Here is a 16,343-nt window from a genome sequence, read left to right as displayed (position 1 = left end):
TTATACAGATGTAGGCGTTATAGAAGTCCCACTTTTTTTTTTTTTTGCTGTGTGCTTGCTGAACTATTCCTCTGCTCTGGAAAATCAACATTTTGGTCTCATTTTACCTGTTACAAGGACATTAGAGTTTTGTCTTGCAATATGATTATTGGATTTGACTGTATAACATTCATAAAAGAATTGTCTGCATGATATATACATCGTACTACTGCAGGATAGATGCAGGATGAAAACATGAAGTGGACTTTTCTACAAAAGCCCCCAAAATGTTGCAAACTCTAATGTGTTTGTGTATGTCTGTGCCCCCTGTTTTTCCAGGTGCCCCGGGCAGAGCGGTGCTGCCAACTCCAGGGAACACAGCAGCTTTCCGCGCTGCTCTGTGGACCAACCTCGAAAAACTCATGGACCAGATATGCGCTGCGTGTAGACAGGTACGCCGCTAGTGGTTCGACATGAGATTTGGATCGACTGCGTGACTTGTGCGCGTGTTGAATCAAAAAAACTAAACAAAAACAGGATAGTGAATGAGGTCTAAAGTTAGATAATCATTTTCTTTGCTGTGTGTTTCACAGGTGCAGCATCTCCAGAAGGTCCTGACTAAGAAGAGAGACCCGGTCACTCACGTCTGTTTCATCGATGAGATCATCAAGGTGAGACGGCACCGACGGGGATGAATTTTTCAGCTGCCCTGTGCTCTGTGTAATTGTTATTATTTGTTGTTGTTGTAGTTGTAGTAGTAGTAGTAGTAGTATCAATAGTAATCATGACCGTCATTGCCACATCATCATTACCATCGTCAGCGTCTCAATCTCTACCTCCACGGAAACCTAGTTGCACAAACCAGAGAGGGAGACTGTTACTATGGAAACAAAGCTCTCACCAATTACCCAGAGATAGAGGTGTGAGTTGGAGACCTAATGACATGTCTAAATGCAAGGCTCCTCAGCTCTGCAGATCCACAGGCGTACAGCTGGACTATTCCTCTTTCAGTCTCATAGCTGTGATCGCCATTTACCCGTGGCTTCAGAGCACACAGGGAAAAAAACAAATGCTTTTGTTGGAAATAGCTTTAGTGTAAGGAGACATTTTTAGGGTTGGCACGTAAAAGTTCCACTGAAAACATAACAATTCAGCTTGGTGTGACAGGAGTGAATTAACATATATTGCATAGTATTACCAGTGAAATGAAGTGCAAGTATTTCACACTGAATGTCCAAAATAATAGGGACACTTGCTCTTTTTCATTCAAGTACACTGATGAGGTGAATCTAGGTAAAAGCCATTTTATCCCTTCTTGATTTCCCTTATTAAATCTATATAAATCACAAAGGAGGAGATGTAAATAGAGAGAAGCAGACGAGTTACAGAAGGATTTTGAAGCTTTGACACAACTGAGATGTAGATTGTGCAAAAGTGGCTGCAACTTCATATAAGGAAGATTACATCGATTCAGATGTACATTCATATATACTTAGTTTGGACAAGGCAACTAAACCGATAACATGAACGATAACATGTTCTATTCTATTCTATTGCGTGCTGTTGTATTGCATGCTATTCTGTGTTATTCTGTTCTATTCTAATTGGTTATACTTCTGTGTTTTCTGTTTTATTATGTTGTATTCTATATGGTGCTATAGTACTACATTTTCCTATTCTATGCTATATTATACTGTTCTATTCTCTACTATTCTGTGTTTTTCTGTTATTCTATTCTGTTCTATTCTGTGTTTTTCTGTTTTCTTTGTTAAGGTTAGGGTTAATTTAGGCTATTTTATTCAGTTCTATTTTATTCTGTTCTACACACCTGTGGAAGGTCCATCCAGAGAGAGAAATAATTGATGATGAATTGATGAATTGATATTGGACCCATGCCTGCTACAGTTGAAATATGTGTATGTGCATGTAAAGGGAAATTGCAGAGATTGGAGTAAGTGAGGAAATAGTAAACGTCAGGAGAGAGGTAAGTCGGCTGAGCCAGAGACCTGCAGCAGGGTTTTCTAATTGAAGATCAGGGGAGAAAACGCAGACACACATGTCCACGTCCATTAAATAATTAAAGCACTGTGTGAGGCTCCGTGTGTTTAAGTGGATGTGTGTGTGTGTGGTGTGTGTGTGTGTGTGTCTGCCCACGCGTTGCTTTCTGTGCCTGCCTGATAGTACAGATGCAGTCAGTCCCACTTTTTGCTGAACTGTTGCGGCACTTTTGCTGCCCCATTAGAAATTACACAGAGCGGTTTGGCACCCGTGGGCTGGGAAAGTTTTGCGTTGTACTAATTTGGTCCCACTCTGATACGGTCAAGAAATATTTGTAATAGGATAGATGCGGCCCTTTAACCCATGTCCTCTCTATCTGTCTGTCTGTTTACCTGATGACAGGATGGTCAGCCTGATATCCTCTCCACCTTCTGGACTGATGTCACCAACACACTGTCTGAAGAATTTCACAAAGCTACTGAAGGTAAGACCCTTCCCCTTCCTCTTCCCATCCCTTCCCTCTTTCCCTTCCCTTCCCTCCTTCCCTTCCGCTCCTCTCCAACCATCTATAAAAAACCTCCAGATAGATGGTTGGAGACCATCTATCTATCTAAGGTTTCACTCAAAAGTGTACCACCACAGCCAGCTAGTCCAGCTTCATGAAAAGAGGAAAAAAAACACTCTGAGTGGCTTCATTTAGTGAACCAGGGTAAACATCAGGGTGAAACAAAGGCTCAGTTAACACAAGGATATCAATGGGGCTGCAAGTAATAAACGACTTGTTTAGGGAGCTACAGTAACACTCAGCAACCTACAGTAACATTCTATCTTAAGAGACAATGGAAAAAATCTATAATTGGAGCATCTTTATTTTGAGATGGGATAGAGTGAACGGTGATGGATGCAAAGATGGATGGACAAAATTGTGTGTATACATCTTTTCATAGATTCACCTCCATGCATATTTTTGGCAGCAGCCTGCCATGACCATTTGGTGTTTTCACATCCCACAAGTTTAAATTCCTGGATGACCTACATTACTCACAGCCAGTAGTAGAGTGCAAGGTTCAAAGTGCTCTGATAATAAAATAATATTAATGTAATGATAATAATAAAACACTCATTCTCACGTCGAGTTTGCTTTTTATGAATGCCATATTTTGCATTGAAAGGTGTATAATATGAATAGGGGAGGGACCCAGGAGGGAGGGAGTGTGTAAAAGAGGGGCAGCAGGATGTCTTAAACCGTCTTTTACACTGCTGACCAGGCTAAAGCTGCTGTAGCAGAGCCAGGATAGAATTAATCATGATCAGTTTCCACCAGCGTCCTTTATTCACCTTTTAACCGGTATTATCATCTTTACACTGCGGGAGGCGGATCCGCGAGGACCAGTGTATCTCGGACAACAATAAGTCTCGTGGATGATTGTTGTGTGATATTGTTTTAAAACTAGACCATGTATACGTCCTGTAGATAGAAGATGTTTCTGTTAATATTTCTGCTTTTGCTGCTTGAATCAAAACCAAAAGCTTTAAAGTTTTCAACTTTAACATTTTCAAATTCAGTTTTTAAGGCATTTAGTCTCTCACAGTCCCCTCGACTTGTTTTTTAATTTCCCCTTTTCTTTTCTAGTAACAATAACTCCCTCATCTCATTGTCACTCCAGCTGTTGCCCCTCTTGCTGCTGCTGGCCTTCATAGTCTCTGTAAAGCTAGCTTTGATTTTTTGCGGTTCTCTCTCTCACCTCGAGTCGACGGTAATTGACTGTTAGCCCAACTTACACACAGGTGATGGAACGCTTGTTGTGGTGAGAGATGGTTACCATGGTTACCATGGCATTTGCACAGGCATTTCTCTTTACACAGAATCAGGTCTGGCTTTTCTCCTGCTTTTCTCATCGGTCCTGAGGCGGATCAGAGCCAGGTTACTTTAATCCCCCTTTTCCGGTTTGATGTCTTTACACACAAATCAAACCCGGCTCAGATCTACCAATAACCCGGTATAAAAGATCTGTGTAAAGACGACTTTAACGGTTACAAAGACCAACCTGTAATGGGAATGTCCCAGGTTCGATTCCCCATGACCCCAAGTGTCTGCCGTGAGGAAGATGGTTAAGTTAGTTAAGGAACGTTCTGAGTTTGAGTCCAGCCTGGGACCTTTGTCTCTGTACTGTAAAACTGTTAAATAAAGCAAAAAAAAGGCCAAAATGTGTTAATCCTTTTAATTGGTGGGAGACAAGAAAGACTTAATTGTGCGAACAATATCCTCTCTCTCTCTCTCTCTCTCTCTCTCTCTCTCTCTCTCTCTCTCTCTCTCTCTCTCTCTCTCTCTCTCTTTCTCCCCCTCTCTCTCTCACTCACTCTCACTCACTCTCTCTCACACACGCACACACACACACAGATCACATGGAGGCGTTTCAGGCCCAGTTATGCAGGAGGGAGTTCTATGATTAGAGGGAATAACAAAGTGAGAACAGGAGAGGCGGATTTGGCCGCTTGCTAACGTACTTGGCTTCATGCTACCACTAGCACTATACTGAACAACCTGTAGTTTCTCTCTATCATGCTGTGTGTGTGTGTGTGTGTGTGTGTGTGTGTGTGTGTGTGTGCTCACAAACTATGACAAATATAAGTGAAGAAGGGTGGTGTGCGTGGGAGAGGAGAGTTTGTCAACATGGAAGCATTTCAGACAGCATATATAGCTCCATATTACTTTCTCTTCTCTATTCTCTATTTCTTCTCTCTCTCTCTCTCTCTCTCTCTCTCTCTCTCTCTCTCTCTCTCTCATAATTGACAAAAACTGGGCGGAAATGGTTTAGATTAGGCAGAGATTTTACCCTCCAGTGACACAGAAACATCACTATTTCCCCTCAATTTCCTGACTATAGCTCCTCTTTTTTTTTTTTTTCTCTTTTCCTCGCCCTTCCATCTCTCCAAGGCAGTCGGATGTAATGAAGCGCGTTCTGAAATTAAATGTGTTTGCTCTCTCTTCTCTTTCTTCTCCCATTGCCCCCATTCTGTTGTTAAAGCTTTACGTTTAATCTTCTTCCTTTTTCTCTTTACTCATCCTTTCCTCGCTCCAAAGTTGTCATATGTAATGAATTTTGTCCTCCCCCTCTCTCTCTCTCTCTCTCTCTCTCTCTCTCTCTCTCTCTCTCTAGCCTCCACCTTCTTGAAGCAGGCGGTGGAAGGAGAGTATCCTAAGCTGTTGCGGCTGTACAACGAGCTGTGGCGCCGCCTGCAGCAGTACAGCGCCAGCCTGCAGGGGGCGCTAACAAGTGGCGGAGGGATGGACGCCGCTCTGGACGTCTCTGCCACAGAGCTGGACGGCCAGGACCTTTTCACCCACGCCAAGCAGGATTACAAGTGAGCAGATGCAAACACAGAATCACAATCGGAGTCACTTTCAGGGTGCGATCACACCTACAGTTTTTGTTTTGTTTGGTGCGAACCATAGTAGAAAAGCTTACTTTGTAGAATTTTTTGAATTTCGGTTCACACTTGCATTTCGGTTCACACGTGCAATTACAAGTGAACCAGGGCTTGTAAACAAAAGACACATGGACTCACAAGTAGCTCGTTTTTTGGACAGTTTTGGTCACCTGACATCCTTCCAGGTCAGAGATTTTTGCAGCAAGAGAGTCAAAACAAATCTGATTCCTGTCCCTGAAAATTTAGCGAATATATTTTAACTGATGGCGTAATAATGAGTTATTAGATTTTTATTATTCTTACGCGTTATAACATTATTAGTGAGTTTTATTATTACATTGTCAGTTAAAATTGTGTTACACCCCTTATGAAGTAATAATTGCAGGTTAATATGATAGAATACTATCCATATTACAGTAATACAGTAACAGGTTTTATTACATTTTCAACCCATTTAGAGGAACATGTTATTACATTGTAACAACTTATTATATTAAGCAGCGGTCATTATGTTATCAGTTGCTACAGGACAGGAAAGAAACTTTTTTGTCTACAGGCCCAGTGGCTGGTAAATCCCAAAATTCACTTGCCACTTTTGTTGTTTTACAACTAGGGCTGTCCCGAATACCATTTTTTGGGCTTCGGAGCCTCGGTAGTAATCAACAGCGAATATTCAAAGCTTCGGCCGCGGGGGGAGGTTGTTAAGAGTCACGCACCTTCAAACTGCTTGGCTTTCCATACATGGGTAACAGTTCACCCGACAAAGTTCACACATAGTCACAGTTCCTCCTCACAAAAACACAGCGCTGAAAACATACTTAACATACATATAACTTCAATTAATAGCCCGAGAGAGAGAGAGAGAGAGAGAGAGAGATGGTCGAGCGAGCTAGAAAGTGAATGAAGAGAGGGAGCGGTAGTAGCGAGAAAGCTGGTGAATCAGAGAAATAAAACGTTATTTTCTGATTGTTTCACAGATTGTTTTACAACCCAAATATTATTTTTAGAATAGAAGAAAAAAGTCTTAGGCTTCCTGCCAAAGTGGCTGGTACAGTGGGTTAGACTAACTTATCAGCCACAGCCACAATAGACATTAGAATAAACAAGCTTGTGACCAGAAGGTTGTCATTTCAAATCCCTGGACCGGCTGGGAAAATCTGGGCTGGGGAAAGTAAATGAGACATGCTCTCCTCTCCCTTCACAACTATTTATTGTCGCTGTGCCTTTGAGCAAGGTACTTGTTTAACCTTTATTTATCCAAGGAAAGTTGCATGCTCTTTGTCAGCACCACTCTGCCTCACATCCATACAGCTACACTTTCACACCCAATACAGCCACAGTCTTGTTGGCCACTGAGCAGCTCAGCTGGAACAGTGGGAACTGCTAAGTGCTTGAAAGCACTTCGACAGGAGGAGGGTGTTGAGCGAGGCGAGAGTGTTCCTCATTCACTTTCCCCACACAGTTTTTTTCCTCCAGTCTGGTGGATTTGAGCCAGTGACCTTTTGCTCACAAGCCAGCAACTCAAACCTCAAGGCAGACCGCCGCCTCTCAACTGTCCAAACTGCTGCTTTCCCTGCCACTGTGTGTGCATTTGCATTTGTGTTTCGGCCCGTGAAGAAGAACTAGATTAGGATAACAGAGAGAAAGAAGAGGTGTGAGGAAGGCGAGATCTAGCTGATGAACAAGAGGGCAGAGGAGGAAGCTACCAACCTGCAGTGAAACACCAGGGATAGAGAGGTAGAAGACAGACTGAGGTAAAGGAAGGAGGGAAAACAGTGAAAGGAGGGAGTGTAGGAGCCGAAATAGAGGGAGGAGTGATTGGCAGATGGAGGAATGATACAGGTGGAGAGAGAGGGATTGAAGAAATGATAGAAAGGAGGGAACAGTAGCTAGAAAGGACAAAAGAAGATTGTGAATGCAAAGTTACAAAATTATCAGTCTTTGCACGTGCGTTAATGACAGGAGCATGTGTGCAGATGCTTGTGCATATGTCTACCACTTTGGTATTCGGCATACACACACACACACACACATACACACACACACACACACACACACACACACACACACACACACAGCATATGTTAGACAGACAGCAGGCATCCAAGGCTTCAAGAGTCACTATACACATCCATCAACATACCGGATAACGATGATAAATAGTTATGAGATAATGATGATGGCAACACACACACACACACACACACCTCTAGTATCATTCCTGCACTGAATAGGAATAGGATAAGGCACAGTGGCATTTCGCCTCAAGTTATGTAAATCAGTCGATTAATAAATGTCAATACAGATATTTTAAGCAATTTGTGGATATTATGTGTACTAAAGTAAGACAATAGAAACACGGTTGGTTTGGTTTGTGCTGTTTTCCTTTATTTGTGCATATTTCTGAACAAATGTCTTATTACATGTGCTTGTGTGTACCTCTGTCTTTCTTACTTCCTTTGTGTGTATGTGCGTGAGTCTTTGTCTTCCGCTTTGTATGTGCTTTCCTGCCTCTTTTTGACTCTGTGTGTGTGTGTGTGTGTGTGTGTGTGTGTGTGTGTGTGTGTGCAGCCCAGAGAAGGCTCTGAAGGACTCCCTGCAGCCGTACGAGGCAGCCTACCTCTCCAAGTCCCTGTCTCGCCTGTTTGATCCCATCAACCTCGTGTTCCCCATGGGAGGGCGAAACCCCCCTTCCAACGACGAGCTGGACAGCATCATCAAGACCATCAGCAGGTTCGTACTTGCCAACTCTCCGCCGGTTTTCATGGTTTGTACGTCCACAGATCCACACCGAAGACAGTTCAAAGACTGTTTTCTCAAGCATAGACTTGAATGAACTTGTTTGGTCAAGCCAGTGTGCTCTAGTGCAGTGATTCTCAACCTTTTTCATATCAAGGACCCCTGATTTAGTCCACATTAGGGCCACGGACCCCCATTTGATGAGATTTCATCTCTTGGACCCAAATCTGAGAATATTTTTATTGTTAGATATGATTTTGTCCAGAATTCCATGACTATCTGTATTGTAGGTAGAGAGATAACAGAGAAACTATGATCAAAACAGTCATTCTTCTACATTCTCTAATTGTGTTAACTTCTTGTAAATGAAATAATGGAGTGAAGTTTAACAATTCAACAATTTGCTGGGGACCCCCTGGAACCCCCTCAAGGACCCCTGGTGGTCCCCGGACCCCACGTTGAGAACCACTGCTCTAGTGTATGGATGAAAAGGCCTGTAAAGCCACTGAGTGCTCTGTAGTACCAATAATCACTGTAAAGAGCATCTTGGGTATTCAGGCTGCCAACGTCTGTACTGTCTGAAACGTATTCTTCAAAGTTGTACACATACTTAACTGCTTATTTGCATTTGGCTTATGAGAACAAATTATCCTATTAAGAGCAGATTTGTTAAGTAGCCACCAGGCTGTCGTTTTAGTGGACTGAACAATCCTGTTTACTTCTTTTCTTGCAGTGAGCTGAATGTGGCGTCGGTAGATCCCAACCTCACACTGGCTGTGGCCAAGAATGCTGCCAAGACCGTCCAGCTCTTCTGTGTGAAGTCTGAACAGCTGGTGTGTAGTGTGTGTGTGTGTGTGTGTGTGTGTGTGTAGTGTGTAGTGTGTGTTTTGACAGAATGCAAAAATGTTGACCCAAAGGCGAGGTGTCTTTAGAAATGGATAATTCAGTGTTTTTCATGTTTTACACTCTTGGATCGTCCTTGATAACAGTAAGAAAGTGAAAATTGCACCATTTGTTGTTTTTCCAAAGTTGCATTAAAAAAAAAAAAAAAACGATGCATCTGAAAGGGGCCAATCACAACACGATTAGGTTGACTTTACCGGAGCTGACCAATCATCTTATGTTTGGGGCAGGGGGCCAATCAGAGCTGTGGCTTTTTCTGGCTGCTAGAAATGCCCAAAACAGCCTGTAGCTCTCATTTCACAGGTAGGTTTCATAGACTCAAGGTAATAATATAAAACTGTAGGAAAAGTGAAAAACACCCTCACTGTGAGTGTGTCAGCCTATCTTTCTAACCCAATATTTGCCAATGTTTGTACAGAGACTTCCCTATACCACACTCTTTCTCTGTTTCTCTCCCTGTCTCCTTCTCTGTCTGCCTGTATCTATGTATCAATCAATCAGTCACCCTTCTCTCTCTCTCTCTCTCTCTCTCTCTCTCTCTCCCTCCCTGTAGTTGTGTACTCAGGGCGATGCCAGTCAGGTGATTGGTCCGTTAACAGAGGGCCAGAGGAGGAACGTCGCTGTGGTGAACTCCCTCTACCGCCTGCAGCAGGCCGTCTCCAAGGTGAACTACTGCACTAACTACTGTCTGTCCGTCTGTCTGTCTGTCAGCCCTTGTTTTGAATAGATAAACAAAATTGCAAGTCAAATGAAGAAACCAATAGCTTCTAAAAGATTGTCTGAGCAAGTCATACTGCCTGTAAAGTTACTTAGAGTTACTATAGCGACAGCTGTAACATGACAGACAGAACAGCACATGTAGCTGGGAGTATTACATTATTAACACATAGGAGTCACATGAACACACAAAAAGCACTCGCTCTATCTCTTATACACACACACACACACTCACACACATTAACTCTACAAATAACGCTGCCACCTCATCACCCAAAGTAAATGCTCCGCAGGGAGAGCTCGAGGGAGGAAGTGTGTGTGTGTGTGTGTGTGTGTGTGTGTGTGTGTGTGTGTGTGTGTGTGTGTGTGTGTGTGTTTGCAGAGGAGAGAGGGAGAGATGCGGTGATGATAATGGTGTGAAATTGTTGTTGTTAGCAGTTTCTTTTAAATCAAAATTTCACAGAGGTTCACCCTGGGTCAGGCGCTCACACACACACACACACACACACACACACACACACACACACACACACATACACATAAAAGGAAAAAAAAGGAAGTTAAATGGGGATAAAGGGAGAACTAGGGAGAAGGGTAAAGTGTGTTCTCTCAGCCCCCCTCCATTAAAGATGCATGGTGTGTCCCGGCGCGGCAGCCGGGCTGATTAATAGCATAAAAAAAGCAGATTATTCCACCATTAAATATTTAACCACAAGGCTATCAAAATTTTACTGTTTCAAAACAGAGTGAGAATTTATTTCAGGCAGATAGATGGAGGGAGGGAGGGCTGGAAAAAGAAAGGGATGGCGGACAAACAAAAGGAAAAAAAACTCATGGATACACATGGCACGAGGGGTTATTATATCCTGTTTGCGCTCTAGTTAACCTTTGACCTCTTGTGTTTGTGTTTGCAGGTTATTTCGGGGCTGGGGTCGTGTCCGCCGGCTGCTGAACAGGCCCTCTCTTCTTCTCTGGAGGTATCACAACCACCGGCAACACACACGTCTTCTTCATCTTTATATTTGGCCGTTCATATTTTCACACTAGCTCAGCTTCTGCTGTGTAAACTACTTAACTAGGTAGAGATCTTTGTTGTTTTTTTCCTGTTTTTTGTACTTATTCATGAATTCTACTTTGAGATGGTACACACGTTTTGGTAGCTGTCATATAAAAGCCGCAGTATCCTATAAGAGGTTGTTTGATGTGATAATGGGAACTTGAGCGCTGCAGATGGCACTCGGCTGTCGTTTACCTACTGCCTCACTGTAACATAATCACAGTGAAGAACGCCCTCTTGGGTATTTTACTACAATGGAGCTTTTTGTCTTGCAAAAGGCCTGAAGCTCATACTTTTGCATGTCCTTTCATCTCAAACACACACACACACACATGCACACGCACACGCACACACACACACTTTCATTGACTACATTCATTCCTTAACCTTAACCCAAGTGTAACAACGCATTATGTAATAACTCGACAAAATGTAATAAATTTTCACTTCATTATGTAATAACACCCGCATTTTGTAATAATATGCCGCATTTTGTAATATACAGCCTGTAATAAATTTGATGGTCATTTTGGGGAGCTTTGTCAAAAGACCATTGCAGTAGTCTGATAGAAATAAAAACGTTGGTTTTTCCAGGGACATGAAGTCCCTGAGTTTGGCTGTATTTGTAAGATGATAAAAAGCTGATCCTGTTACTGCTTTTATGTGGCTATTTAGACTAAGATCAGAGTCAACTATAACGCCGGTCTAATTTAATATTTGGGAAGTTTAATTTAGCTTAATTGTTAAAAATATATCATGTGTACAGATGAAGACATCCATTTTGGTTGGTTATTACATAATGCACTGTATTATTACATTTTCATCATAAAAAAAGTACAACTCTCGCATTTTGTAATAACCACCGCAATATGTAATAATTTATTACAAAATGCGGGGAAATTATTACATATTGCGTTCAAGCTGTGTATTACAAAATGCGGTAGATTATTACAAAATGCGGGTGTTATTACATAATGAAGTGAAAATGTATTACATTTTGTCGAGTTATTACATAATGCGGTGTTATTACATAATGCGTTGTTACACAAAGTCCTAACCCTAAACTAGCCTGAACCAGCCTAAAATGGCAAAATGTCCTCACTTTGGAGGATTTTCCTGATCTTTCTATCCTTGTGGGGACATTTGGTCAAGAAAACGCACACACAGTCACACACACTCACACATACACATACACATACACATACACATACACATACACACACACATACACACACACTCTCAGATGCATCACATCATCTTCCTATACCTGTGGCACGTTGAAGTCAGCCTGCAGATGGGATTTTTTTTTTCTTTATCGTGAAAAAGCTTAGAGAGGAGATTGGAACGAAGATCAGGTTATCTGGCTGGCCTGCAAGGGTTTAAATGCCCGTCACACACACAGACACAGGTGCACATACACACACACACACACACACACACACACAATCTGGCGGACCATCATATTGATTTTCATTTGATCTTGCAAGAGATGGGACAGACAAAAGATCAGAGTGGCGATGCTGCTTCATGGTTACATGGCGCGCTTACAAATGTCCCCACACACACACACCCATAAACACACACACACACACACACACACACACACACACACAGCTGATGCATGTCTATACCTCAAATGTCAATCAATTAGCCAATCACCTTCTACCTCCTCAAATAGCAACTGTTCGCCTGACTACACGGGTTGCTATGGCAATCAGGATCCCCCTAAGACACAATTGTTGAGCAACTTACTTAATTTGATTTGGTTTAATTGTGTGGATGCACTGAAGCTGTCCTGGTTTACATTGTACAGTGTCGTTACAGAGGTTTGTATGATATAACTCAATTGTGTTTTTTCACTTTTTTCACTTCAGGGAGTGCAGGCCCTGATGAGCAGCGCAGTGCAGCCTCTTCTGCAGTCGGTCAGCGACTCCATAGAAGCCATCATCATCACATTACACCAGGAAGACTTTTCGGGGTCAGTCCTTTCCCTCATGCTCACATTTATTACCGTGAATTCCTCCTGTGAATTCATTCAAAAGCATCAGTTCAGGTCAAAATTATATCAGTGACAGAAATGTTAACTAGTGTCTCTCAGGCCTTTTAAAATGGTAATTATTTAGTGAGGCAGTGAACAGTTTTGGTGTGAATATCTTTGATTTGCGATACATGCAGACGCAGATGGCTCTGAGTTTGTTAAACAGCGTCTAAAATGTTAACAAATGCATGTGGAAGAGAAAATGAGAACCAAATGCCTCATATTTGGTTGGTTTGAAGCAGTTGAAATATTTTCTCTGACATGTAACTTTAATTTGTCGGCCATAAATTCTGCAAAGCACCTCAGAAATAACTGCATCCTAATTGCAGGAGTCAACATTGAATTTTTCATATATTCTTTATTTAATAATTTTACAGCCTTTAACTGAGCCGCCTCAAAAGGAGACAGGAGAATCTTTTGAACAGAGCCGAACCACAGTTAAAGCTTCCAGTCATGAAAAACATGTGGAAATGCAACATAATGAATTAATAAAAAGATTAGGAGGAAAATCTGTCATCTTCTCTGCAATGGCCTGATTTGTTTACAATGCTCATCCCAGACTATCACAGCTTGACAGTGATTTATTGACATGATAATCCTACTACCTGCAGCTAAACCTTAGAACCGGTATCAACAGTAAATATGTGGTTATCGGTGCGTCCCTGCTGTCTCACACTGAGCTTGTGTGTGTGTGTGTGTGTGTGTGTGTGTCACAGGCCTCTGTCCAGCCCCGATAAGCCCGACGTTCCCTGCTCCCTCTACATGAAGGAGCTGCAGGGCTTCATCGCCAGAGTGATGGCCGACTACTTCCGCCACTTCCAGTGCGTGGACTTCATCTACGAGAGCACCGAGTCCATCGCCCAGAGGGCCATCGAGCTGTTCGTGCGCCACGCCAGCCTGCTGCGCCCGCTGGGGGAGGGGGGCAAGATGAGGCTGGCCGCTGACTTCGCCCAGGTGAGGGGTAACCTGTCAGAGATCGGTGTTATGGAGTCATTTGCGTGTTCCACGGTCCCGCTGAGCACTCTGGGTTTTATTTCATCAGTCTATGTTGGGTGGCTGTGAAAAAATCTCTGGAAAGACACACGGGAAAACTCACACAAAGATTACAACAATTTTCCTTGTATGCAGAACATAAACAGACTTAAATTTAGATGATCATGCCTATGTTTGTATGTAGGGCTGCAACTAACGATTATTTTCATTGTCGATTAATCTGTCGATTATTTTCTCGATTAATCGATCAGTTGTTTGATCTATAAAATGTCAGAAAATGGTGAAAAATGTGGATCAGTGTTTCCCAAAGCCCAAGATCACGTCCTCAAATGTCTTGTTTTGTCCACAACCCAAAGATATTCAGTTTACTGTCATAGAGGAGTAAAGAAACCAGAAAATACTCACATTTAAGAAGCTGGAATCAGATAATTTTGACTTGTTTTTCTTTTTTTTTACTCAAACAGATTAATCGATTATCAAAATAGTTGGCGATGAATTTAATAGTTGACAACTAATCGATTAATCGATTAATCGTTACAGCTCTATTTGTATGCTCACCCTTGTGTGTGTGTGTGTGTGTGTGTGTGTGTCAGATGGAGATGGCAGTGGCTCCTCTGTGCAGGCGAGTGTCTGATTTGGGGAAACCTTACCGTATGCTGCGCTCCTTCAGGTACGTGTGAGGTCATCCTCATTATTCTTATGAACACAGAGAGTCATAGTGGAGACAAATTGGTGTTTTTACTGCAGCAGTAGCAAGAGAGAGATTCATGACTGAAGAAATCTGCACTTTTTAATATCAATTTAATATCAATATGTAGATAAGTGGTATTATTGAAAGGCAGATGGCAAATCACTTCCAACATGTTTATCTGCAACAGGGATTATGGAAAATGTGGTGTTAATTTTTGAAACACTAGCACTAACAATACCACTGGTGTGAGATAGAGACTGCCAATTGTCTCCACCATGCTCTCATTTGTTTACAGTAATCATACCAAGGTAATTAAATTGACAGTGATATACTGATGTTTAAAATGCAGTGTACATGTAGTTCTGTGTTTGTGCTGCAGGCCCCTGCTGTTCCAGACCAGCGAGCTGGTAGCCAGTAGTCCAGCTGTGGGCGACCTGATCCCCTACAGCACCCTGCTGCACTTCTTCTTCACCAGAGCTCCCTCCGAGCTCAAGTCACCTCACCAGGCACGCTCACACACACACACACACACTCACACTCACACTCACACTCACACTCACACTCACACTCACACTCACACACTAACTACACCTCATGGACCTACTAACTCTACCCAGTTTTCACAGCTATAAGTGAAGGATATATAGCAGGTATGGATAGAAACAGACTACCAAAAAATCCATGAACAAAACACCAAGATGCTCATGCTCTCACGAAGGTTTGCGCTAAATTGTGTTTGACAAAAATGTGTTATAATCAAGGTCAAGTCTTGCCTTGTGTTTCTGTGTTTTGGACTGCTGCCACTCTCCTGTTTTTGAAGGATTTTTTGGAAATCTGTTCATACCCATGCTCTTGTTCCACCTTACTCGCCCACCATTACTCCATTGTAATTGGCAGGCAGTAACTGGCAGTGAAGGACTTTATGGTGTTGAACAGCTAAAAGATAGAGACCAGATAGACTGTTCTTTGTCACCCACAGAGAGCAGAGTGGTCCATCGCCCGGTACTCCCAGTGGCTGGACGACCATCCCTCCGAGAGAGACCGGCTCACCCTCATCAGGTACCCGGTCAATCCTTCATTCATTCGTTTTCTTTACCCACTTATTCTTTCTTAGGGAGACCGGAATCTCCAGTCCGCCTGGTTTGCATGTAGGAAACTCATGCGAACATGGGGAGAACATGGAAACTCTGCACAGAAACGGTCGGGAATCAAACCAAAAAAAAATCAAAAAAAAAGAAGAAAACACAAAGAGTCAGGCAAAAATACTAATTTGTGATATGGTTCATGCAGTAAATCTGCCTAAAATCACAAGGAAACTGCATTTTGATGTTGTTTTCAATATATTATCAGGGAGGGACCTTCCAAAAGCACAAGAAAAATACAAGAAAATAAACTCAAGAATTAGCAAACTTGGTGAAAGACGCATTTTTCATGTCATTGTGACTTTAGTTGTGGTGACTGATTGGCCTCTAGTGGTGAAATGTGTAAGTGCAGATAAGATATCTCTCTCTCTCTCCCTCCCTCTGTCTTTGTCTCTCTCTTTCTCCCTGTCTGTTTCTGTCTCTCTCTCTCCCTCCCTCTGTCTTTGTCTCTCTCTCCTCCTCCCTGTCTGTTTCTGTCTTTCTCTCTTTCCCTCCCTCTTTCTTTGTCTCTCTCTCTCTCCTCCTCCCTGTCTGTTTCTGTCTCTCTCTCTCTCTATCTCTCCCTCTCCTCCTCCCTGTCTTTGTCTCTCTCTCCCTCTGTCTTTCTCTCCTCCTCCCTGTCTGTTTCTGTCTCTCTTTCTCTCTCTTTCCCTC

At 42.5% G+C, this 16,343-nt stretch overlaps 1 protein-coding gene across 2 annotated transcripts in view; it reads left to right on the top strand.

Annotated features, from left to right (window-relative positions):
- Positions 1-16,343, top strand: part of cog5 (component of oligomeric golgi complex 5) — a 50,661-nt gene that overhangs the window by 33,275 nt on the left and 1,043 nt on the right. For both annotated transcript variants that reach the window (XM_071539799.1, XM_071539800.1), the window contains exons 9-21: positions 319-431; positions 573-650; positions 2,380-2,461; positions 5,139-5,343; positions 7,981-8,142; positions 8,882-8,981; positions 9,605-9,715; positions 10,683-10,745; positions 12,700-12,803; positions 13,580-13,817; positions 14,450-14,526; positions 14,927-15,053; positions 15,527-15,606. In XM_071539799.1, the coding sequence (XP_071395900.1) occupies positions 319-431; positions 573-650; positions 2,380-2,461; positions 5,139-5,343; positions 7,981-8,142; positions 8,882-8,981; positions 9,605-9,715; positions 10,683-10,745; positions 12,700-12,803; positions 13,580-13,817; positions 14,450-14,526; positions 14,927-15,053; positions 15,527-15,606 (1,540 nt within the window). The remainder of the gene's footprint in view (positions 1-318; positions 432-572; positions 651-2,379; positions 2,462-5,138; positions 5,344-7,980; positions 8,143-8,881; positions 8,982-9,604; positions 9,716-10,682; positions 10,746-12,699; positions 12,804-13,579; positions 13,818-14,449; positions 14,527-14,926; positions 15,054-15,526; positions 15,607-16,343) is intronic.

The sequence above is a fragment of the Centroberyx affinis genome, unplaced genomic scaffold, assembly GCF_046629955.1.
Source record: "Centroberyx affinis isolate AG114_WGS23_722 - 3 ecotype Tasmania unplaced genomic scaffold, CSIRO-AGI_Caff_v1 ptg003521l_1, whole genome shotgun sequence".
Classification (NCBI taxonomy): domain Eukaryota; kingdom Metazoa; phylum Chordata; class Actinopteri; order Beryciformes; family Berycidae; genus Centroberyx; species Centroberyx affinis.
This window is presented reverse-complemented; position numbering and strand designations above follow the sequence as displayed.